The following is a 26,840-nucleotide window of genomic DNA, read 5'->3' as shown; positions in this document are numbered from 1 at the left end:
AGTCAAATTACAGTTAATGATTTATTGCACATATTTTAAATAGCTAGAAGAGGATTATTAATATGATGTTTCCAATGCAAAAAGATAAATGTTTGTGGTAATAACCCAATTATTCTGACTTGATCATTACGCATTGTATACAGTTATCAAAATATCACATATGTCTCCTAAAATACATACAACTGTTACTTATCAATAAAATTTTTAAAAAGTGTTAGTAGCAGATTAGTAAGTAACAGGTCCTATTGGACTTACTTTAATAAGTAGATGATTATTTGTAATCAGTGTAATAACTGAATATATTTAAATAATGCTACTAAAAATGTATGTAATGGATTAAACACTCTTCAGCAGTTTTAATCAAATTGTTACTCTGCTTAGTAACCCTTTCTTTGAAATAACGATATATCTCAGTCCAGTTTTATAAACAACATAATTCATTTTCAATTGAGAAACTGACATTAATAGGACTTTATAATACATGAATATAACTTTTTTCTTCTTCAGACAGGGTCTTGCTTCGTCACCCAGGATGGAGTACAATCACAGCTCACAGCAGCCTCGATCTCCTGAGCCAACCTCCTGTATAGCTGGGACTACAGGCACATACCACCACGTCCCGCTAATATCGTATTATTTGTAGAGCCAAGGTCTCCCTATGTTGCCCAGGTTGGTCTATGAATATAATAAATTAGTAAAGAAAAATAATGCTTTCTTATCAATCAAATTGATTTTTCAATTTTCCTTTCCATGCCCCAGTTTTGGTTCATTTCTTTGATGTTCTGTCAGTGTCTGTCAAAGGAGCATGTTGGAATATGGGAAAGTGATTAAAGAGAGAAAAAAGGTAGACAGTATCCATTCATTCACATTGATGGCGTGCTTAGTAAGTACTAAGTCCTGTGCTAAGGGCTGGGATCACAAAGATGAACAATACTTCTCACGATGTTAGCAGTCTTGTCGGGGAGATAGGTATGTAAATAAATTATTACACTACGTGATGAGGACAACAATGTAAAATGTAAAAATGTAAAATATACAGGAATAACTCTATGGTAGAAGGGGTGAGGCAAGAAAGTTTCTAAGAAGGGCAATAACCAAGCCAATTTTCAAGGTGTATAGGTGTACAGCTCTGGAGTAGATAGGACATTTGAGGCCAAGGGATAAGCAAAAACAGCTGAAATAGTATGTAGGGTGTTATTAACGGATCACATGTCTGCCTCCAATTTTACCTCGAAGTTGAAGGACTAGACTGTGGACTCTAGTCTGTTAGAGAAGAAATGTTTATGTTTTATTAACTTTTGGTTTTTCAGAGCCTGGTTATAGCAGGTGCTCAATAAAACTTTGTAGGATTGATGATTCTATCAGTAAGGTAACACAAATAACATATGAATTTATAGAGCAGTTGTTTCTCACACTTGTAGACAATAACTTAATTTAAAAATTGAACATACTACTAGGTTTAAAGAAAAAAAAAAAAAAACAGTTCTAAAAGCACTCTTTCATTTGTTGACCTTAAGGGACGCAAATGAATATTGTACTTAAGGCCAATGCTAAACTCAAAACTCAGCAGCTGAAAATTATCCTTAAACAGTTCATTAGTAATAACTTGGTGATTTATGAAGCACTAGGGTGGTCCTGGTACTGAGTTAAGCTCTTTACACAGAAGCCATTTGTTCCTGACAGTAATCCTAAGGCATATATCTTTATTTTACAGATGTGATGGGGGAGTTTACCAAGTTTGATCACTATACTCTAGTTTGGAAAGTTACATTATTTTCCTCAATAGCTATAATATTTAGTTCCAATTTCAGTTATACAAACTGTTTTTCTAATGCCCCAAACTGCAAAAGTCATATTACACGTATCAGCTCTCCAATTTTACCTCGAAGTTGAAGGACTGAAAAGATGAGAACATTTAGAACATCAGAGCAGCTTCGATGTTACAAATCACGCAGTGTATTTAATTTGCGATATCTAGTCTTGTTTGCTGGTTATTAGTACTTAGTATTTATTTTAGTGATAGCCCCTTTGAACTTTGTTTTACATGTGTAAAAATAAGTAACCTGGCCCTTTTCAATGCTCAAGTATCAGACTTTTCTATGTATATTTAATATATTTCCATACCACTACCTGCTGCTAGATAATTGGTTCCTGAAATTCTTACTGAGTTTCAGTGAAACATAAAATGATCTGTTTTAAAGTAAAGTTTCCATTCCAAAGTAAATCTGTAATTTGCTTATTTATTTCCATCCTCCCTATAAAAGCCATGCCTCGTCACTCCCAGAATATAATATTAGATCCATGTTCACATAAGAATGGGTAATAAATAGGTTTACTGCCTCTTGGTAGGGTAAATCAAATATTTTATTCCTTCTAATTCATTCTTCACTTCTTTTTAGAAATCAAGTGATTTCCCTGCCATCTATAAAGTTGTTTCAGCTAAGGAATAACTAATCAATTATTTTTTCGTATTTCAAGGGAAATCTATTAAAAGCCCTAGTTAGTATTTTAAAGTCAACAATGGAAGTTTAAACAGCTGGCAAAAATTATTTTTAAGTAATATTTCAAGACACATCTTCACTCACAAATGTTCTCAGATAACTAGGAGTTTATTTAAATGAAGACTTTCCTAATCAGAAGGATCCAGAATTTTTATGGACATCACAGATTCTAAAAATCTTCTCTAGATAAAATCTGAGTAGAGTAATTATGTAAATGAGATGAAATCTACCAGAAAGGCAACACTGACAGCAGATGTTCTTGAGTAAGGAGATACGATTATCACCTCTTTCAAAACTAAATTCCATAAAATAAAATTTAAGATGCCATATAGAAGGCAGAAAAACTTTGTCTAAATCACCTCTTGGATGCTGTGTTTTTATTACAGCAGACCCTTTTCAAACACTGGATGAATGGCAAAAAGAATCCTGGACTATTACTAAATATTGGTCAAAGACATGAGTAGGAGCAGTGGCTGACCCAAAGAGAATGAACTAAAAGGTGAGTGGGCAAAAGTTCACCACTTATAGTTGGATACTTTATATGCTTTGATATCAAATATAAAAAAGCATTATAAATAAAAGCTACTGTGTGTACACATTTGTGTTTTTCATTTGTTTTTCAAGAAGATACCCCATGCACTAAGTACATTCAATTCACTCCAGTAACACTAGTGCTTGACATCTTATCAACAGTTTTAGAATTCAGGAATTAGATGAAGAGGACAAAGTCATTCTTATTCTGTTATATGTCTAATTTACACTTTCAGTAGGCAAGTGTCCCTACACATGACAGCAATACACTGTCCTGTTTATCTACTTTCTGTTCCTCAACATGGCATCTTTCAATCGCTGTCCTGATTTAGGATAAACATACTCCAGTTATCACCCTTTCCTCAATTAATCCAATTGGAAATGAAGTCAGCATCCAGTTATGTTGGACAGTACTCTAACACAACATCCTAGAGGAACTATTGTAATTGTGTTGCATACCACCTCCCCTACCAGGGAGGACACGTTTTGTTCTCAATAAAACTAAATATGGAACAATATTTCAATTGGAAAACATTATTTAATATTAGTATGTTTTGTGAAGTTTACTGTCCTGAAAGAACTATGGCTGTAGGAAGTGCCAAATCAACTTAACTGGAATTTACTATCTGATGATCTCGAAAGCAGGCCAATTTGCTAATGGGTCAATGCCAAATAACCAATCTGCAGAATTTACAAAATGTAGTGTTTACCAAAATCTTGTCTATCAAGTTTACAGCAATTCACAATGTTAAGATTTTTTTAATAACCTTTGAAGACTTCTGCAATTTTATTTGACTGGATTTCATTGGGTCTTTTATTAATTCATTACAGCTGGATAAAACTAGGGCAGAAAGAGAAGAGAGTTTGAGGCCTCAGAGTCTAGTTAGGAGTTCTGGCTCCTAACTGCTCTAAAAATATCTGCAGTATTAATTTTCATCCATTCTCCTCATCCCCTTGTATGTGCATGAATGATATGGCAGTGGGGAAGAGGCCTCTGAAGAAGATGTTTGGGGGCACAGCCACCTGAGCAGAAACTGGTAAAAAGAACAGGAGAGGAGACCAAGGTATTTATCCCTAAGGACATGGTCTAAGTCCTAGAGAAAGAAGATTGGAATTAAAAGCTGAAGGAGGTGAAGAAGCATTTCCTAGGTGGGATCTCCTTCAGGACAGAGAGAGGCCAGAACCACTTGGCTCTTGGAGGGTTGGCAATGTCGGGAGCACACAAAGCCATGTCCTAGGCAGCTAGCTATGTTTCTGGTCTATACGGCCAGCCATGAGGTGACCTGATAAAGGTGGCTTCTTTACATGGATTACAAGGAAGACTTCTACCAGACGGCTAGAGCTCAGGAGACAAATATTTGGAAATTATTGTTGGACATTTGGGGAGAGATGCTGAAGTTTGGCAGGTAGGCTGAAGAAGGCTTCCAGATAGGACTTCTTGGTATTATTATAATCACATCTGTATCTTTAGGTTAGGAAGACTTGGGGAGATTTGGAATTACTACAACACTTAAAGACTGGTCAATTGTCTTTTAATCATTGATCTTAGATAAAAATCAAACTGCTCCACTTCTAACAGAGATTTACTATTTGTCTAAGAGGAGAGCTCTTAAAAAAAAGTTACCAGCTGGGCGTGGTGGCTCACGCCTATAATCCCAGCACTTTGGGAGGTCAAGGCGGGTGGATCACGAGGTCAAGAGATTGAGACCATCCTGATCAACATGGTGAAACACCATCTCTACTGAAAATACAAAAAAAAGTAACTGGGTGTGGTGGTGTGCACCTGTCCTCACAGCTACTTGGGAGGCTGAGGCAGGAGAATCACTTGAACCTGGGAGGCAGAAGTTGCAGTGAGTAGAGATCACACCACTGTACTCCAGCCTGGCTATAGAGAGAGATTCTGTCTCCAAAAAAAAAAAAGTTACCATAAACAAATGAGTTATTCATACTGAAAGTTATTGTTAGGAAAGAGAGGAAATTACAGTCAATTCAAGTTTTGCTTAACTTTTACAATGTTCAGTTTCTACTTTCTCTTATATTACAACTTCGTCCTTTTGTCTTTGAAAAATCAAATTAGATAATAAGCCTATTTGTATAAATATAAAAACCTTATGTTACAAGAGGATTTCTCAGGCTTCAGAACTTCAAAAGACTAATTTAATGCATCAAAGTCTACATCTTCAGATCTTAGGATTTTAAATTCAGTAGAGCTCATTTCTATTTAAAGTTTCCCTGGTGTGATTTTCTACTTCTGAGAAATTTTACAATAACAAATAGTTACTAAAAATAATCTCTTTGAAATTACAGTAACTGCATGAGAAAGAAGTTGCACTCTAGTCACAACATCATAAAAAGCATTACCATGTTTAAATAACCACAAATTGCCTAGAAGTTCTATTAAAAAAAGAGAACAGAAGATTCCTGAAATCTCAGAATATGATTCAAATCTTAGAAGTAAAAGAGATCTCAGAAGTCTTCGGGTTCTGTCTTCTTCAGTAGTTGTCCTGAAGCTGCTCTCAAGGAAGAGAATGTTTCTAGAGGAAGCGGGTGTCCATTATGATCAAGTGTTAGTGACACAGCAAGAAAGACAAGATCTGGGATTTACAAGGTGGTCACTTGAAGAGACTGTTTGGGTTTAGCGGAATCTAAGAGGTAGAAGACTGAACACAAAAAGTTTTGAAGTTATTAGGGGATAAGGATGTGGTGACAGTTCATCAACAGCTCTTCCAAGAAGCTTGTATCTGAAGCAAAAAAAGCAGTAGCGTGGAAGCTTGGAGTAGGGGTGAATGGTGTAAGGGGGTTATAAAAAGTGTTCATGTAGTTGCAAACGTTTTTTAAAGAGTTTTTCCTTTTTAAAGACTGAAGATATCTGAATAACATTAAATGCTGACAATAAGGAACAAATGGTAAGTTAGAGCTTAAAGGTAAAGACAAGAGAAGCAGCGGCAAGAATGTTGAGAATGGGCAGGGGAGACTTGAAATTGCTACTGCAGAGAATGGAATGGCTGACTAGGGAAACAGAAAATGGTCAGCCAGCATTGAGGTCAGCAACCGTACTCTGTACTGTATTGAAGAGTGTCCCCAATTTCATGTCTACTGTAACCACCACAAAATGTGACCTTATATCTGCAAAGAATGTATTTCTAAATAATCAGTTAAGTCACAATGAAGTTATAGGGGATTACAGTGGATATCATTAGTGATATCCTTAAAAGAAGAAAGTCACAGGACAGCAGGCCATATAAAGACCAGAGTCATGCTGCCACAAATCAAGGAAAGCAAAGACTGATGGCAAACACGAAGAGGCAAGAAAGGACTCTGACCCAAAGCCTTCAGAGGGAGCGTGGCTCTGCCAATACCTGACTTCAGGTTTCTAGCTTACAGACTGTGAGAGAATAAATTCCTACTGTTTGAAGCAACCTAGTTTATGATAATTTGTTACAGCAGCCCTAGAAAAACAATACATTAACTAAGAGTTTATTTTGACAGTAATCTGCATGGTTTAGGGGATTTTCTCTAGCAGAGCTAAAAGCAACTGCAGGTGTAGAGAAGGCAAGCAGCTGGCAAGACCCGGAAATGCATTTCTGCCAACTGTGTGTCACCCAAGGGCAATAGGGGTAACGTGTTCAAGATACTAGCAAGAATTTGGGTTAAAAAAAATGGATCGCAGAGTATAACTGAAAAGAAAGAAAAGCATGAACACAGAAGGATGATTATGGATAGGGAAAAAGCACAAAGGCATTAAGGGAAGAGAGATCTCAATGAGAGTAAAACACAGCCTAGTGAGATGTTGCAATTTAACATTTAATAGGTGGACCAATTCCTGAAGACAAGATTCAAAGTATGAAGTAGTGTGGATAATGAGGAGATCAAGAAACTCAAGCAGACGGTGAACTTACCTAAGAGAATGGCTAGACTAGAGAGGGAATGAAAGACTGAGCTAGGTGCTAAGTCTCCCCTCTCCAGTGAAACGAAGGCTGAGGCAGAGAATGTAGTGAAGAGTTGACTGATATCTGAGAGAGGTAAAGGTTGCTATACTTAAATGAGAAGAAGCTCAAAAAAATTATTTTGACTCAGTATTTTTTTTAACTCTAGGATAGATAAATCAGATGTAAATTATATGGTAGTGAGATATGAGAAAATGAACAGCTCTTAATTGAGAGGGAAACAGGGAAGAGGCATGGAGTCAGGAGACAGCTATGTTTTAATAAAGGCAATAAGGCAGATAGCATGGTCAACACAGAGGTAGTTTGAAAAATGAGCCCATCATCTGGATGATCAAGATTATTTCTCACGTACCCCATATTCATGAAGACTTAACTTGGCTACAACAGCATCACTCTGATACATAAAACCTTACCTCTACTCATGTCCTTTAGTTAAGCCTAGAGGTTTTTTTTTGAAATACAGTAATATTGGTTCCTTATCAGGGCAGCAAGTGGTTCTTTCATTGGCAAACATTTCCAATCACCCAAATCACAGGCACCTAAGAACATTGCTGGAAAGGTCACTGATGCTTTATGATGTTATGCACATCAAACCTGCATGTTATGATGTGCTTGAGAAGGTAAAGCACATCAGTGAAGAACATAAAACTTTTATGATATATTAGAGTCTAGAATATAGCCAGTTTTTATGGATTCTAATTATTACAGAGGCCTAATGGTCCTGAAGAAGACAAAAGGTGGACTAACTGCCATCATAGAACATTTTTTTTCCTAAGCTGCATCAGTATCTACAATGAAATTCTGCTACTTAGAAAGCACTGTCTAATTATACACAGACAATAAACTAGAAAGAATTACAGCAAGAAATCCAGAGAACCTTCCAAGATATTGTCAGAGCGTGCCCATATACCATCAAGCTCTATACCATACAAAGCAATGATATTCTCTAACCTTCTTTAAGACTGTGACATCTGTACCTACCACACATATTGTACTTTGAATGGATTCATTAAAGTCAACAAGAGGCCTTCCTTATTATTAAAGCCATTATAGATGTGATTCAGCCAGCTGGAACAGTTAATAACAAGAACAACTGCAACAACAACAAACCTATTTTTGGCTAGATGCATTGTGTGCAGGAAAAAAAAGGAAGCAAGAACAGGGTAGCTAACAGACTAATAGTGTAGAGAGGAGAGGTTTGTGCGTGCAACTACAACACACACTGAAGAATCTTAACAGAAGTACAGTTAAACTGCTATAGGGATTCAGAAAAAGAAAAGACCAGTTTGGCTGGCAGGGTCCAAGAAAGTTTCACAGAGGAGATGGCCACAAATAGAAAGAAAAACAAACACCACATGCTCTCACTCATAAGTGGGAGTTGAACAATGAGAACAAAGGGACACAGGGAGGGGAACAACATACACCAGGGCCTACTGAGAGGTGATGGACAAGGGGAGGGAACTTAGAGAAAGGGTCATTAGGTGCAGCAGACCACATGGCACACATATCCCTATGTAACAAACCTGCACGTTTTGCACATGTATCCCGGAACTTAAAAGAGTGCTTTCCTTATCTTCTTGCTCATTTCAAACATTCCCAACTAATTCAACAGGAAAAAAAAAAAAAGCAAAACAAAGCAAATTTAAAATCCTGAGTGGCTATACAGATACCACATATTTTATATACCACCACATATTTATTGATATATATATATTATATATATAAAGTATATATCATATATAGATAGATCGATCATATATATATTCTCTCTCTCTCTCTCTCTCTCTCTCTCTCAATACTTAGAAGCCTGAAAAACCCAGTAGGTAGAAATGCAGCAGTATTGGTAGGGACTGCCACAGAAATGATGGCAGCTCACTTGTCAAGATTTATTTTCTTCTTTTCTCTCCATATGTTATCACTTGATATAATACACTGACCTAATTTGGACAATTTCAGCAGATGGACCTGGAAGCTGAGGGTTTTATCTTTTCCAACCAACCTTCCCAAGGTGAAAGTATGTTTCAGCATTATCTTGCCAGATAAACTGCACTGGGGGTTTTGATGGGAAATCTGTTTACAAGTGGATGGACTAAAATACCGAAACAGAAAAAAAAATTCAAGTATGCACTTTTTAGGCCTTGGGTAAGACAATGGCAGCCAGAGGACAACACTGCTATTGTGGTGACGTAGAACACTATTTTTGGATGGCACTTTAATAAAACAATGAAACTCATGATCTTGAAGTTTACAGAAATGAAATTTGAGTTATAATTGCTATCTATCTCTGGCCCAAGATAGCAAAAGAGGCATCAGACACATCTGAGAAACATCTGGTTTAGCTCCTCAAATTGCAAACTGAGATCTAAATACTGAGTTTTATTTTAACAGTAAGCCATACTATCATCCTTTTGATTAATACTCAATAGCTAGCTATATCTGTTGGCTAATTTAGCTTATCTTGAATTTGTGGGCCAACACTTTAGATAAAAACATTTTAGATAAAGAGCTAATTAGGGTATAAAAAAAATGAACTGGTTTATAGCACAGGAAAATGGTCAGCAGAATACAAAGATCTGAATTATTAAAAGTTCTGAAGTCATGAAAGAGGATGACCTTTATAAAACAATAGCAATCTGCTTCAATTTATGGAAATGTTACAAGCTACTAGCCAATGGAACTTAAGGCTGCATAAAAGTGAGAATTCTCAGGCATATTCCATCATACTCTGTGACATCTAACATTCCCATTTTCTGTAATTGCTGCCTCTTTGATGTTTTCATCCTGAGTTTTCCTCTCCTAGCCAAACCTTGTAGGGCCATAGAATATGATGTTGCACTTGGTACACAAAGTTCCTTCAACATAGCACAGTGAGTCACTGAGTGAGAAGTAAACTAAAAATTTAAAAGGCAGGCTACGAGGATGAAATTTTTAAAAGGAATCTGGGCTTATGATACATTATGGCATTTACATCCAACCTATTAGAAAAGTTGCTGTAAAAGCTGCGTAATAAGCAAAGTTGGACAACAGAGATTGTGCTTGGCATAAGCTCCTTATGGCTAGGAGAGTGCAAATAAACCAAATACAAAATATCCTGAGCCACCAAGTTAGGATAATCATCTACAAATACAATATATTTCACTGTCATTGTGAAGAGGAAGTCATATATCTTCATAAAATAATACACTTTAAGGTGGTGCCTGTGGGTTATTAGCCTTGTAAACAATTCTGACATATTCCTATAGAAGTTCACTGATCCAATATACAATTTCATTGTAATGTATCTGTTACATTCATTAATTTATTCATTCAATATTTATTGACCAATTTAGCACCACTGCCCTGGGGGTGGGGCAGAGGCAGGAGTGAGGAGAGGAGGAAAGGGGGAAAAAGAGAAACAGAGATTGACTGATCCAATGTTTTTACTTTGGTTTTGGAAGCCAAAGTAAAAGCTTGACCCAAAGGAGCTTACAATCTAGTAAAGAGGAAAAAATACATTTTCTAATCACATGATTCTTCTTGCTTTTTACTATTTTTAATTGATTAATAATTGTACCTATTTATGAGGTAGTGTACTATTTTAACATATGTATGTAATGTGTAATGATCAGATCAGTAACTGGCATATCCATTACCTCACTTACTTCCTGTGTTGAGAACACTGAAAATCTGCTCTTTTGGCTATCTAAAAGTATACAATCAATTGTTGTTAATTATAGTCACCCCACAGTGTTATAGAACACTAGAATTTATTCTTCCCATCAAGCTGTGCTGTTATATCCATTAACCAACCTTTGGCTATTTCCCTTCACGTTTCCAGCCTCTGGTAACCACTACTCTACTCTCTCCTCCTATGAGATCAACTTTTAAAGCTTCCATATATAAGTGAGGCCATGCAGAATTTCTTTCTGTGCCTGACTTATTTTAGTCAACATTATGTGCTCCAGGTCATCCGTGTTGCTGGGAATGATTAAGATTTCCTTCTTTTTTTATGGCTGAATAAAACGCCATTGTATATATTTACACACCACATTTCCTTTATCCATTCATCTGATTATGAACACTTAGGTGGATTGCATATCTTGGCTATTATGAATATGGCTGCAATAAACGTAGGAGTGCAGATGTTTCTTCAACATACTAATTTCCTCATTACCCAGAAACTGTGTGATTCTTAAGATGGGTTTAACTGTTGTAGAAGACTAGAAGGGGACTAATAGGACTTCCAGCTGAAGAGAAAGATCTTGCTAAGATGGCATAAAGGAACAGGGGTATCTGATCAAAGGCAGAGGAGATGGGAGTACTGCAGGTGGTGGGAAGGAGTGGGCCACTGTGAGGCATGTGAAGTCACCACTTTGGATGGAACGTACAGTAGAGGCAAGAGCCCAGACTGGGTCTCTAGCCTGAGATTTGAGAGCTCAGCAATGCTTTTACTTGGTTTTTGTCAGCTTCCTTTTCTCATTTAGACAACTATTCCAAACTCTCATTAATCACCTGCATCCCCTTGTACCCCACCATCATCAGATTACCTAACCTCTATCTGACAGATGCTTTGCCTTCCAGCAAAGCATCCTTCACCTTCTCCCCACCTACTCCTCAAACAAAAATAAATATTCCTGCTGAATCTTGCTTCCTGCCTTAGAAAATAGAGTCCCTTTTAACCTGATTTCTGTTCCTATCCTCTCCTGATTTCTCAGAAAACTGCTCCATTATTAATCCTTTCACCTTCAGCTGTTCCTCTACATAATCTTCTCAGCATTTAAAAATGCTAAACTCTCCTATTCATCCTTGATGCAGCTTCCTCTTTCTGCTGTCTACACTCCAGCTCTCTCCCCTTCAACAGGAAACTCCCTGTAGCAGTCCTCTAAACTAGCTATCTCCACTTACATCACTCTTCACTTAAATCTGGCTCCTGTTGCCTCTATTCTTATGACACGATCCCCTCTCTAAGGTCACCAAATACATTATAGATGCTGCACCCAAGGGATTCTTCTCAGATTTTAAGTTCAAAGATGTTACTGGTACCTAAAATTCAGATAAACCACTGATATCTTAACATATATCCATCACTGCCCGAGGATATCCAACCTTGCAAATAGGCCAACTACTGCTGGAAAAGTTTGATTCAGATCAAATTGATATTTGCAAGTATAAAATTATGACCATTTACAGCCATACACAGAAAAGACAAGATTTATTTGTTTAAGTCTCAAAATCATTAGTAAAGACATAAGACATTTCCCCAGAGGTACTTTTCTAGGAAACACCTCTGTAATTGGGATGAATCATAGTCTTTTCCTACTAAATGCCATCGTTTAGTCTGTAAATACCTCACTCATGGATCAAAGGAGATGTAAATAACATGAGGTATAATTACTTTTACTGAGTCTATTTTAACTGAACATAATTCATGCAGAAGTCTCAAAATAAGATACTATTTTGGGATAACTATGATTATGTTAAAGCCAACAGATCTTATTTTATCTTAGAACAAATAGTAAACTGCTTAGGAAGATGATAAACTCTCTTAGAATACTAGGAAGGAAGACTTTACTCACCAGGCTTGGAGTATTTATAAAGTCATAAACATACTTTCACAGTTCCCACTCTTTGTAATTCCTTTTCTTTTCTATATAGGTTGTTACAAGTGAGACTTCATGACAACTAATACTACCTCTCTAACTTAGTTCTTGCCACATAAAAAGGCTGGTCTCCACTGCTGAGTAACTAACCCTGACTATACTCTCCCAATTTCTTTACAAATTCAAATCTTGCCATTCTTCAGAGTTAATTCAAAGTCCTGTTCCCTATATTCTCTTACTCTGACAGCCACCACAACTGTTCTCAACTCTGCACTTGTGTACGGTTTCTGTGACACTGGATCATATACTAACTTCCCAAATTTATGCATAACGATGTGTTATCACACATTTTTATTCTGATACTGTCATTAGTATGCCTCGATCACATGATATTAGCCACAACGCATAGGACTTACCTAAGATTCAGATTATATGCATTTACAACAGACATTTTCTTAAAAATACTTAAATATAAACACCTTTAATGTATACAACTTTAAAGATAATAATGTACAGGACAAGCTTTTTATAACATGTTTCTCCTTTGCCTAAACTCTATTCATCTATCAAGTCTAAACAAAAGCCAAAGTATTTCCTGTCAAGTCTTTCTTAACTTCAGTTCTTACCAACGTCCATTCCTAAATTTAAAAAAAACAAGCCTTCATTAAAACTAATCTAGGCATAAGAGTGGCTATTGAATTACAAAAGGAACAGGCCAGGTGCTGTGGCAATAGAGTAAGACCGTTTCTAATGAATTAAATAAATAATAAGTAAAAAAAATATATAAATGAATGAATGAATAATGGAATCAACATGGCAAAGATGCTTTCTACTGATCCAAAAGGTTATTAATAATTTCCATAACTAAAATTAATTGGTAAACTATTTGCTAACTTCATTTGGATTTAACATTATGAACCTGTTGTGGTCATTAAGACACCATTCTGAATTAAAACAAGTAAATCTATGAGCTAGAAAAAAAGTGTTCAATTCTTTTTAGGTACTATGGATTATGGATTATGAGTAATTTCCATGAACTCACATAAGGAACAGTATGAAGTTCCTCTCTTGAAGTATATCATGGTCAAGTTGGTAGAGCTTCTATAATAAGGACATCTAAGATCAGTCCGCAAAAATAGGAATTTTTTTTAGCTTTGAGAGACACTGGTTAACTGAACATAGATCTGCTACCAATGAGTGATAAATGTGCCTAGAAAAGGCACTGACTAATATTTCTTCTTCTACAGCAAGTTAGCTTGTTACCACCGTAAGTCTGCAAGAACTTAACGTAATGAGAAAAATACAGGAAGGCCCGTTATGCCTTGACTTCCAAGGAGATCAGTGCTAAGGCTCATGCTTGACTACAGCATCTTTCCTTAGCTTGGATAATATGCCTTCCTTTAAAGCCTTATGTACACACATACTTTATTACCTGACTTTGGCACATTGGGCCACATTTCACTTATTTATCTTCTGCTAAAGGCCATTTAAAATTCTATGATGAAACAGGAAGGTGTAAGTCATAAATAAACTATGAATATACAATAGGATTTTTAAACTTTGGTACCACAGTCTCACAGGTTATCAGAATTTCTACATGGAACCCTAAATTACTTTCAGACTACATTTATACAATGCAAAATTAATCCAAAGCATTCAAAGTTTTGGAGAGAAAATATGTCACTTCGAAGAAAGTGGTTGTGAACCTAGAGATAAGACAAACAACTATCAACACAAATTTGTCACATTTAATGTCTAAGAAATTGTGTGGCAGCCTCATACTTTGAAAGGCAAGGTGTTTAAAAGTTTAAAAATACCCATGTACCGTATGTAGATTACTTTAAAATGTTATATGTGGTAAATAATAAGAAATTAGAGACAGATGTTTATTTAACAATACTCAGATATTTGTTTGTGAAAAATATTTCAGCCATAAAAGTCAGGCATGTAGCATGAACCACGGAGATAATGGCCTTGGTCAGAGAAAAAGAAGAACAGCATAAATATGAAGCTTGCTGTCAAGAGATTAAAGAAAGCTATTTTTTTCCCAAGGAAAAATATTAAAATGAAAACATGCAACACAATGTAGATTACTATCAGTGTATTATAACCAAATGAGACTTTTCACTGGAAAAGGTACTTCATAAAACAATATTGAGAAACAAATGTAAATCAGTAGTTTCATTTTAATTTCTCTTTCAAGTATCATTTCCTATGAAAAAGAGAGGAGGGAACCACAATGAAATTATGTGGATTGAGTTAGCACAAAATAAAACACTTAAAAATATGCATTTTGTGTACAGGTAGGATAATCCTTGGACTTTACCCCATGTGGTCAAATGCAATACTCTTGTGTGGAGGGAGTGAAAGCCACTGAGGACACTTAATACTTTACTCTCCTACATAACTTCATTAGGGAAAGGCAGCTGATTCAGAAGTTACTGACATTCTTTCAACATCTTTTACTTTATGCAGTACCAAGGAGCCAACTTACGATAAATGAACCTGGACTAGTTTTGCTCAGCCCAGATTCTATGACAAGGTGAGTTTGCATGCTTTTTAGCAGTCAGATATGTATAGGGAGCCTATGTGACAAAATATGTATAATAATATATTGTTACATGATATATTAATCTAATTTTATATAACATGAAAATATCTGTGCAAAATAAAAGAAAATGGCTTTTATTTAGAGAGCTGTGCAAATAATTTTCAACATTAATAAGTAAACAATTTCTGTATTTAGTTTCATATTTTTTACAAGTGAAGCATATGAACTTGGCTTTGCATGTGTACACACATACTCCAGCAAGTGAGTACTGTTTTAACATTACTTTGCAATATTCAACACAAATATCAATTATGAAAAAAATGCAAAAAAAGTTCTAATAATTAGAAAAATGCAGACAGAATATTTTGAATAAGGAAAAAATCTATAAAGCTAAAAGAGAAAAGGCACAGCCTTTATAAATAATAAAATGGACATATGTCAACAATAAAGAAGAAACAAGGTAAACCTTTTTTGGACAAACCCAAAAAAGAAGCATATACATTCACAATGAAACTACATACTATGTAAAACCAAAAGGCAGGCATTAGTTCCTGTTAAGATGAATTTCTGAATTCAAAGGTCCACAGAATTTAGACTCAGGCCAAAATCTCACCTTTGCTGAGAAATTTGATTTTCATATGAACAGGAAGCTAAAGTATATTGCTACATACAATTTGCATACTCGTCTAAAACTCTCTTCTCTGTTTTACTGCAAATGAGATTCTAAGTACATAAACATGTAGTGCCCATCTCCCACACCGTGAGTTAATAGTATCATGATGGCACAGCTACTCACACCTTCTGCAGTTGTTTCCTGCAGTTGTCTCTCATGTTTGCCCTCCAATGGGAAACTGACGAAAATATTTCAATGTATGTAACAATATTCTTTATGGTCAGTGCACAGTCTACAGAAAGTCATCACTCAAAGGCAATTCCACAAGTATTACTCACAAAAGCTGCTTCCAAAATTCTGAATTTTGAAATAAACACATTTTGTAAAGGTCATAGTTATCAGCATTCTTCAGTGTGTTACTCTTAAAAAAATAATATTAAACAATATATAGGACACCAATATTTAGGCAAAGACATGACTAATGAATGACTAAAATATAATGCTTATGTAATTTTCACTCATCTATGAAAATGATCATCTAATTAATAAAGAACACATTATTTTGAGAATTTTTAATTAATGGTGCCATAAGACATGCAATCATTATAACCCAGACCTACCTTTCAAAATAGCAGGCATTTTTATAGCTGGCTGGTGTTAGGGAAATAGTACATAATAACACCAAGGCGAAATTTTTCTCCTATTGAAGTCAAGTGGTTCAGAGACACAAAGCTACATAACTATCTGTTTAACACCATCTTAGAATCTGAAACTCACTGAGCTACAAATAAACATTTAATTAATTGAAAACCACATTTCCATACTGAATTTTACATCATCAAATGCCAAGACCTTATTCATTTAAATTTACATATAACACATTTCTGTAATTCTCTTCTAGAAAGAAAAACAACATAATCTAGAAAAATAACGTATCTTTTTACCCTCTAGTAGTTAAAAAAAGAAGAGATTGTCTTAAGACAGTTATTATCTGTTGTGCATCTGCCCCAGATGGTCCTCTGGCTCTGACATAAATCTCATCTCTGTTGCAATGAAAGAATGCCATATAAAATAAAATCTGTAAGTGTCTGATCACTAGACTGACGGGGGTAGGAAGAATTGCTAATCAGATGTGCATATGTATGTATGACAGAGATGCTAAAAATAGGTCATCTTTAAAGATTTATACCAAACTATAAATTTACTGAGTACCTGTAATATTCCTGGCATGGTATTAGGACCTCAGATATAAAAACAAATCTAACACAGTGTCTCTATCTTAAAGGAGCTCAAATCCAATGAGAGAAATGAACAACAACAACAAAAAGTCACCAAAAAACTATTGGTTATTAACAGCAATGTATAGAGTATGATGAGAGTATGAAAAGGGAATTCCAATAACCTGGAGGGGTCAAAAAAATTGTTTGAAGTGGAAAAGACACTTACGCTGTCTGGAGGAACCAATGGGAGCTAGCCAGATGAACAGGAATAGTTTTGAAGAAGAAACAGCATGAGTAAAGTGTGTCCCACATGACTGGAGTGAAGAAAGGGCATGAAGTAACACGGAGTAGGACCTGAGCTTCCAGCAGTGTGATGTGCAAGTGTTGTAGCGGATACAAAAACACATACTCCCCACTGTTTTCTAAGGACATGCTGGCAGACCTCAGTTTGGAGGTAGGCCTTCAATTCATGTGTGAAATCTCAGTAAGCTCTTTAAATTCTCTTAGTCCAACTCCTAGATCCACTTACTACCATAGCTCTTGGCTCTGCAGTGCTTAACTCATGACACAAAATATCTGTAAAACAGATGCCTTACAAAGAATAATCAAACTCAGTGTAAACTAATTGTCATCCAATCCTCAGTGAGTGAGATACTTTTTATGGAGAATGTTTTGAAGGACATGCAGTCTATCCATACCTTTAGAGTTGAGACACTCTAAATCCATATAGAGTCCCAGTGTTTTGAGCTTTTATGAGACTTCTCTTTCTCATGTAATGGAATGTGTTTATTCCATTAGCCAACATGGACAACCACAATGAGGCTATGTGGAGTAACTAAAAATTTCATTATTATTTCCCATAAAGCTGCTGTTCAGGATCTTGGCCATGAAATGTACAATGTCCTCTTTGTGAAGAACCATGGAAGACATTTCAAGTCTTTCAAAAATGCTTCTTCTAATCATCTGGTTTCCTTTGATCTTATAAACCTTGTCAATGATACCATTTGATTTCCTTGTATAAAAGGGACAGAAGCTCAGGGCCAATGTTTGGACCCACATTATACAGGAAGGTAGAACCTTATAACATGTTTTGTATACTAACTTCAGATCTGGTTGTGTGTTTTTTTTTAATTTACTCCTATTTTCCCTTTACCTTGATTTCTTCTCTTACTTTTGGTGCTTCTATTATTATTATTATTATTATTATTATTTTTGAGACAGAGTCTTGGTTCTGTCACCCAGCCTGGAGTACAGTGGTGCAATCTCATTCAGTTCACTACAACCTCCGCCTCCCAGGTTCAAGTGATTCCCATGCCACAGCCTCCCAAATACCTGGGATTAAGAGGTGTGTGCCATAATGCCTGGCTAATTTTTGTATTTTTAGTAGAGATGGGGTTTCGCCATTTTGACCAGGCTGGGGTACCGCTATTATTATATGATACGTATTTATGTTTGCCATTTTAAACCTTTACTGGAATACACAGTATAAAATTACATTGACCAATTAGTTGATTGGCTCAAAAAACATGAAGGGTATCTATTATATGCCAGGACCCATGCTGAAGGCTAGGGATAAAACGTCATGGAGATAACAACTAAACAAGTAATACAACAGTAAGAAAAATTTAAATATAGCTAGTAGGAAAAGCATTCATATAGGGAACATAAAGCAAGGTACCCAACCAAGCCAAAGATAATCAGGAAAGCTTCCTGGGGACACTGTTATCTAAGGTGACATCTACAGTTTGAGGAAGTCATGGAGAAGGTTCAGCATACTGTGCACTCTGGGAAAGAAGTGTGGTTCAGTAAGGCTAGAATGAATCGTACAACTAGGGAGATCAGAGACACGGCCAGAGAGGTAGGCCATAAAAGGCCTGGGTAAATCATGTTAGAGTAGATTTAACCTTGGAATACCATGAAACCCAGTGAAGGTTTCTGCTGGAAGCTCACACAGTCAGATTTGCACTGCAACATTTATTGAATGCTTGCCATTTTCCAGGCACTGTACTAACTGCTTTATATACTTGACTTCACTGAATCCTAACAAGAGTCTTATGAAGTCATATAATGTAACAACTGTTATTATTTCCCTCAGGCTTGCTGACGAAAGTAATCCGACCTGTTACACTGCTAATCCTGGTGAAGCCCAGGATTCTAATCCAGGTCCTTTGACTCCAGTGCCTGGACACCTACTTCAGTGTGCTACCACCCTCATTTAGAGAAAAGCTTGACTCTACAGCTACAAAGTAAAGAAAGGACTGGTTATGTCAAGACCAGAATTAGAAAGACCAGCTGAGCAGCTATATGATAATTCAGGGAACATACAATGGAGGCCCAGATCAGTAAGGCATTGCCAATGAAAAGAATTAATTTGAGAGATCCTTAAGGGGTAGAATCAAAGGCCTTGTTTTGGATTTCATAGCATGTAAAAAGCAAAGGGGGGTGAGCCAAGAATGACTCCCAGGTTTCTGGCTTGAGCAACAGGGTCAATGCCTTCAGTTCTTCTTTATTAATTTTCCAGTTTTTTAACAGTAAGTATGTTCTGTTTTTACAGTTAAAAAACTATTATCTATTTTTAATAAAAAATGAGCCAGTGTTGAGAAAATCAAGTCATCAAGCTATTTCTGCAAGTTGATGGTAAATAGAAAGAAAACAACTGAACCACGTTTTTTTATCCCTCTTTCAAGCCAGGCTCTGCCAGAGAATGGAACCACAATTTGAAAGGACAGATAGTTTGAACGTGATGTTTTGTTTTGTGTTTTAAAGATTAGAGAAATCAAGGAGAAACTAGTAAATGCAGGAATCAGAAAAATAAAACAGGCTTACAGAAAGAAAGTCCTTTATATATACATATTTTCTTCATTTAAACAGAACTCACTGTAGAGCCAAGGATATCAGGGAGAAATCTTAATAGAAAAAAAAAAAAAACCCTACAAAGAATAATTTATTTTTTTATTTTTAAATTTTTTTAGCATTTGAAAAACTGTAAGCTTATTACACAGTGGAAAGAACATGAGCACTGGAATCTGGAATCCAAAAGACTTGAGTTTAAAGTTCCTCTGCTCCGCAGCAGTATGACCCTGGGAAAGTTGCTAAATGGAGCCAGGCTCCACAGGCACAGCATAAGGCAAACTACCACTTGGCTTAGGTAGGAGAATTATGGGGTATGTATGAATTGTGAAAGAGGCAGCTAAGAGTCTAGGTCTCCATCACCAGATTGATTCAGTAGGTCTGAGCTCGGACCTTAGTATCTGTATTTTTAAAAAGCTCTGTGGTTGATTCTACTGCATGGGCAAGGTAAAGAAATGTGCATAACTCAATACCTGGCACACAGTAAGTACTTGGTAAGTGTTAGATGGTTGTTTTCAGGAACAAAACAGGGCTTCTATCCTTCTTCATTAAGGCTATCATGACTTTTTTCACTAAACACAACAAAAAGATCTATCCTAAATGAGCAGCTCAGATTTTGTGCTGAAGGAAAAGAGGCGAGGTGGGCAGTGACTAAAAGGAACAAAAAAACAATATGAATTCCCTTTACGGTCTAAAGCGGTACCATGGCATTTGAAAATTCAACATGAAGAGACATTAAAGGTCTCTGACATGCGGTCATGTATACTTCTCCTGAGGCAAATTTGAAAAACTTCTGCTTCGTGATGTGCAGGTCACCAGGTCACTCAGGTGATCTGGGTGCTTACCCACTCTTCGGTGTACAAGTCTCATTTAGGTTCTGTTGCACTTTATCACCCTAAATAGATTTTTTTAAATGTTCCTTGTAAAATGGCCTCAAAAGAAAGTCAATTGCTAATCTATAAAAATATTTCCAAAATTGGGGAAATAGAGATGGTCTCAGAAAATATTCTAGCAAATGTCAAAAGTCTACTGTACAGCCACATCTTATTTAACATAACAGAAAGGTCTTATCCAATTTCATAAATAGTTTCCAGCAATAAAAGGCTGTGTGAAAAGGTCAGAGTGCATGACATATAATGCACCCAATATTTCAATAATTTGTCTGCCTTTCTTCCTTCCCTCCTAAAACATGCTGGCTATTCAAAAGGGTAACTGAAATGCCACCCTGGGAGAGGCTTGCTGACTATTATAAATGCAATGTGAGCCACAGAGAGAGATTTCTGTGGGCCTCTTTAGTCCTCTACTGTAGGCAACAAACAGACTGGATTGTTTGCTAGTTTTGCACTAAGCAAAAGTCCATGAAATAAAAATAGTCTAATAATGCTGTTGAAGACTGAGCTGTCTACGATTGGTATACTGCTTTTATTTCCTAGGTAGCTATCAACTTTCTCAGAGTAAATCAGAACTATTGCAGACAAACATGAGAGTCCACAAGCAGGACTATTAGACACTATATAAGTAATCTGCGTGTTAAGTCAGCAATTCTCTCTCCCTGAATACAAACTGAAGAATTTTGTTGAGGTGTGCTGATCGAAATTACCTAGTGGGAATTTAATTTTTATTTAGTGGTTAACCCTGTATGCCCCGAGAGTAATAGTGGAAAGATTACATCCTTCATTCCTTTATATTTAGAATCTAAGCATATGAGCTAAATATGGATTGAAACATAAACTGCTTTGAATTCAAAAACAAGTATTTCAAACCCAAAACTCAAATCTATATGATGATCTCAAGTCTTAATACATGAGCTTAAAGATCAGAAAGCCAGGCCGGGCCCCCTTCTGAGTCTTAGATTCCTGTTCTAAAAGGGAAGTCTGGACTAGATGACCTCTAAGATCCTCCTCAGCTCCGATCACCAATTAAACTTTTTCTCTCTCTATTCACTTGAACTCCTCAGAAGCAAGAGTGGCCCGCAACTCCCCAACTGATGTCTCCTTGGCTTCTGCCTGCTCTGCTCCTCCAGCATCTCAGGCAGCATCACAAGCACCTGCCTTGTGACTACCATCTCTCTGTGTTCTGGACATTTAGCCTCTTTTTAAATTCTTTTATTAAACTCTTAAAGAAAATATTCCAGCTCACTAATGTTACAAAGGTACTTAATAATCTGGAGATTTTTTTAACTAAAATCATACTATAAATATAAGCAGCAAGTAGTTACAGTAGAAAGAACATGAGCTATTCAGTTAGACAAACTGTATTCCAATAATTTTGATGAGGTTCTTTATCTCAACTTCTGCTTCAGTTTTGCACAATGAGATAAATATTTAAAACTACCACACACAGCTGTTATGAAGATTAACTGATCATGGGCATATAAAACACATAGCATAATGCCAGGTACCTAGTAAATGCTCAGTTAATGTTAGCTGCTATACTATTATAATTATCCTCATCATATTTTTTATTTTTATTATTATAGTATACAAGTCCCATTCTATGCTTCTAACAAATAAATCATCTAACTGTAGTTTTCTAACTGAAGCAAATGGAATCATCTGTATTTCTTTTACTGATATAGGAGAAATGTTGGGTGACCAACTGCCCAGACCAGCTGGCAGGAAAAATTACATATTGTGGCTATTGACTAGTGCTTGAAGTGATGACTAAGTAACACCCATTCACCAAGTTATAACTCAGTTTGCTACTAAAATATTTTCCAGGTTTCAAAACAGAGAGCACTAGAGATTGTTCTATGATGTTAGAAATACCTTTAAAGAATTCATTAAATACTTTAAAATAGAAAAACATTGTTGAATGAGAAGGGTGAGTCTAAGTTACATGCCACAGTAAATGGTATCAAATTAAAAAAAAAAAGCATCACTACTTTGATGTCTTCGTGCCTCTCCACCCCACTCCACAGGCATGAAGAACTGTATTCTCCATGAACTTCTATGGGTAGACAGGCACTCATAGACATATGAATGTCAAGCTCACAAGTTCATGTTATATTAGTTGTAATCATAGAATATAAAAAACAAGCCAAACTAATACAGATTACATTTTTGGTTTACCATATCATGTGATTTTGAATTGATTGTGAACCTTTCTTTAAATCACGGGTACTTGGTTATAAATGTTGTCTTGACAAGTCATACTTTTTATCTTAAAGTACATTAAATACTAAAAGAACAACAGTGATGCTATATAGGGAAAGAAGAATTTTATATCTCTTCTTACATAATGGTTCAAGACTTTTCATGTTATGCACAGCGTTTTATGAAAATATATCGGTTACCAGATGAAGGTGATAATTTGTCACAGAGATCACCATTATATAATATGGCTTACTAGAAATCAGAGTGAAAGCAGAAACATGCAAACACAATTCTTCTATTATGTGACTGTGGGCTTATGTTTCCCAATAGTTACCTTTTCTTCATATGTGTGTTATTTGGGTGTACAAATGTGTATAAATATATAAACATGCAAATATGCAGAGCTACAGTTAAAAAGTACAATTGGTTTTTGTTTACATCAAAATGTAAGCATTTAAATGGGTGTGATATCATCAATGGAATCACTTTCTGCTCATATATGCCCCTGAATAGACACAGCTTGAAAAGAAGTGTGATATGAACCAGAAATTAGGAAGCAGAAGAAGGAGGTTCTATTCCTGACTCACATGACCTGTGGAAATGTACTTACCACACTGGATGCCAGTCTTGCCTTCTTACCAACCAGTTGCTGGGTGGAGTGAGTGAAATAATTAAAATAAAATGATTTTTCAGATTGTTATAGCTTAAAATAATAAGAGAATGATATATTCTCAAATCCTAAGAGCCAAACATATAGTTCGTTTAAATGGTAAGATTTTTTTTTATTTGTTTTTCATGAATACTGGAGGAATGAATTAAGTGATAAGATACTTTTAAGACACTTTTGAGAAATATTCTAACATGAAATTATAGCCTAACTCTATATGTAAATACACACACACACACGCGCGCGTTTTTATATATGTGTGTGTTTTTATATGTGTATCTATCTGTCTATGTAATATAGAGTTATGTTGGTTCCAAAAAAGGGAAAATAATTTCTTACAGATATCTCTTTTAAATCTCTAAAGAATACACAGCAAAACATTTTAGTACATAGGTCAACTTGGAACAAAAATACCTAGTAGTCAATTTGAGATAAAGTGTTAAAAATCCTTTATAAACTCTAAAAGGCTATATATAGAGTTTAGCATTTTTTTGCCACTTGTATAAAAAAGACACATTTTGAGATGGGGGCTTACCTTCTCTTAGACGGTCTACCACAAAAGTAAAGCCTGTAGTTCTTGGATGTAAAACATATTCATATTTCTGAAGTCCATTCTTTTCAGCAAACTCATTACTTCGAGCCTTGCTATTTTCTATAAAAAAAAAATGGGCCATTAGAAATCATAAACTAAAGGGAAATACGTGAGGTAGGAAAGAAGTGCAGAAGTTCATTGATAAAAATAGCAGTTAATTGTTCTATAATTACTGAATACTGAGTCAAATGAGAAGATACAAACGTTGCAGATGGTTCGCTATCAAGATCCCAGACCTACTTATATAACCAGACCCAGGTTTGGCTATTTCCTGCTCTAAAGCCAAACAAAAGAGGCAAAGTTTGCTGGGAGGGAAAGCAGGTTTTAATCAGAGAGCCAGTAAACTGAGAAGATGGAGAACTAGTGTTCTATAATACCATCTGAAGTTTCCAAATTTATCATAGAGTTTTTAAAAGAAAACTTGGTATGAGAGACGTGGGAATGGTACAAGGTCTGTGTGTCTTGGTCTGATAGCTATCTTGCGTAACTGGTCATCTAGAGATCCACTTGGCATTATTTTGACTTCAGCCTGGTGGTAGGGGACTAATTGTTCACGACTTCGCCAAAGTGGGAGGATTCCACAGGGGCTCCATGCCTAGTTTATTTCAAAATTAGCCCTTGGAATTTCTAAGCAAGCATACAGTAGATAAGCATACATGGTGCAAGGAAGTGTCTAGTGGAAAAGGGGGGAAAACAGAGTGTGAAGTACATTTCAAGGCTATATTCTAAGAATAAAGAAAAAAAGTTTTAAAATGCAATTCAAAGCTGAGATGCTCCATTACACTTACAGGAATTAAAAAAATTATAACAAAGGTATAAATAGATTTTTATATATTTTCTGAAATCCATATTCAAATCTTTTAACTTCTTTAAAAGATTTCATAAAAGTCAACATTCAATGAAAATTAAAATACTAATAAACTAATTTTTTTGTAAAATAATCCCTATATAACAAAACTGAAATATTAAAATATAAAATGCTAATAAAACAAAACTAAGACACTAATAAAATATAATGACCTAGACATCCAGAAAAAATAACTAGCAATCAAATATATCAGATCAACATTTTTTAAAACCCGGTAATTTTGGACTTCAATGTAAACTGAAATATCTGCCTTGCTCAGGCACAGAGTATGCTAATATTACTAACCCAAACCACTCCGTAACAGAATGGGCACATGATTAGCACATCATGTACAAACATCTGAGCATGGTTTGGCTGAATATAGTTACAGAGTCAAGTATATGTTCCAATTGTTGGCAAAAACTTATTTTTCCATTCCATGAGGTAACTTTACAAGTTCCAAGAAGAACCAAACCCATTATTCAGCAAATACATTTGGAAAAAGTAGTGTTCAGAAATTTGGCCTCAACTGCTGGGAGAGATCATGAAATACTTTCTGATGACAGCAGATGTTAGAACCCACAATCTTCAGTTGCATTCCGAAATTTATAAACTATTATTCCAAATCACAAGAAAAACACCTACATAGATACAACTTTACTAGGAGTAAATTTAAGATCACTGAGTCCTCAAAACCTCCAAAAACCATACATGCCTTCTACAACACTGAACTATTCAAATAACACTGCTGTAGACCGTGTTACATCATTTTATGATGGAAGAATAGTCAGGCAAGTCAAAAGTAAAGGCCCTACACATGAAAAGTAATAAGTTCCTCTCATATTCCTTTCAGGATATCCTGGATATGGGGCTACAAAACATTATTTATATTATAGACAATTGACAGGACCTTAAATGGGATTAGGAATCCCAGAGACACCACAAAGATGAGTAGTAACTACTCTTTAGTTTGATCTTCCAGTTTATAAAACTCTGGGGATTCTGAAATCAAAACTGAACTGTTGCAGAATGTGAGAACAAGAACAAACAGTTCTAAAACAAACAGCCACAATGTGGGAAGGTAAGAATGATCAGAAATACAGAGAGATTAGAGATGCAGACTTTTCCATCTACCCCTCGACTTCATCTACCCATCCCAGACTGTTATGCTAGTAAGTGCACTAGCATCCCACTTTCTGACCACAGCCTCCTGTCTTGTCACATCAGTCCCTGTAACACTCCCACTCCTGCACTCCTCCCACCCATGAGACTACTAGCAGCTGTTCTCAAACCAGCTGGGCGTGTTCCCACCTCAGGATCCATGCAGTTGCTGCTCCTCCCATCACCCAGAATGCCTTTCACCTATACAGCTGCATGCTTTTCTGCTTTGTTCAGTTAGTCCCTACTTAAATAGAAACTTAACAGAGAGGCTTTCCCTAACCACCTTAAAGAAAATAACACTCTACACCCCTTCTATGACTATCTCCTGATCCTTATTTTTCAACATAGCCCTTGTGACTACCTGACATATTTTTATTAACTTATTAGTTTATCATCTGTCTTTCCTCATAGAATGTAAACTTCATAAAAGTAGGGATAAAGATCTAGGCACTCATATATTTATTAAAAAAAATAAGTTTGGCCAGGCACGGTGGTTCATGTTTGTAATCCCAGCACTCTGGGAGGCTGATGGGCGGATCACAAGGGTCAGGAGTTTGAGACCAGCCTGGCCAATATGGTGAAACTCCATCTCTACTAAAAATACAAAAATTAGCCAGTCATGGTGGTGCACACCTGTAGTCCCAGCTACTCCGAAGGCTGAGGCAAAAGAATTGCTTGAACCTGGG

At 36.0% G+C, this 26,840-nt stretch overlaps 1 protein-coding gene across 13 annotated transcripts in view; it reads right to left on the bottom strand.

Annotated features, from left to right (window-relative positions):
• LCLAT1 (lysocardiolipin acyltransferase 1) overlaps positions 1-26,840 on the bottom strand; it is a 185,657-nt gene that overhangs the window by 47,659 nt on the left and 111,158 nt on the right. For all 13 annotated transcript variants that reach the window (XR_013526133.1, XR_013526132.1, XM_008980920.5 and 10 more), the window contains one exon: positions 24,090-24,206. Coding sequence is in view for 11 of the 13 variants with exons in the window: in XM_008980920.5 (XP_008979168.1) it covers positions 24,090-24,206 (117 nt within the window). In the remaining 2 variants the exon portion in view is untranslated. The remainder of the gene's footprint in view (positions 1-24,089; positions 24,207-26,840) is intronic.

Source organism: Callithrix jacchus, chromosome 14 (assembly GCF_049354715.1).
Source record: "Callithrix jacchus isolate 240 chromosome 14, calJac240_pri, whole genome shotgun sequence".
Taxonomy (NCBI): domain Eukaryota; kingdom Metazoa; phylum Chordata; class Mammalia; order Primates; family Cebidae; genus Callithrix; species Callithrix jacchus.
This window is presented reverse-complemented; position numbering and strand designations above follow the sequence as displayed.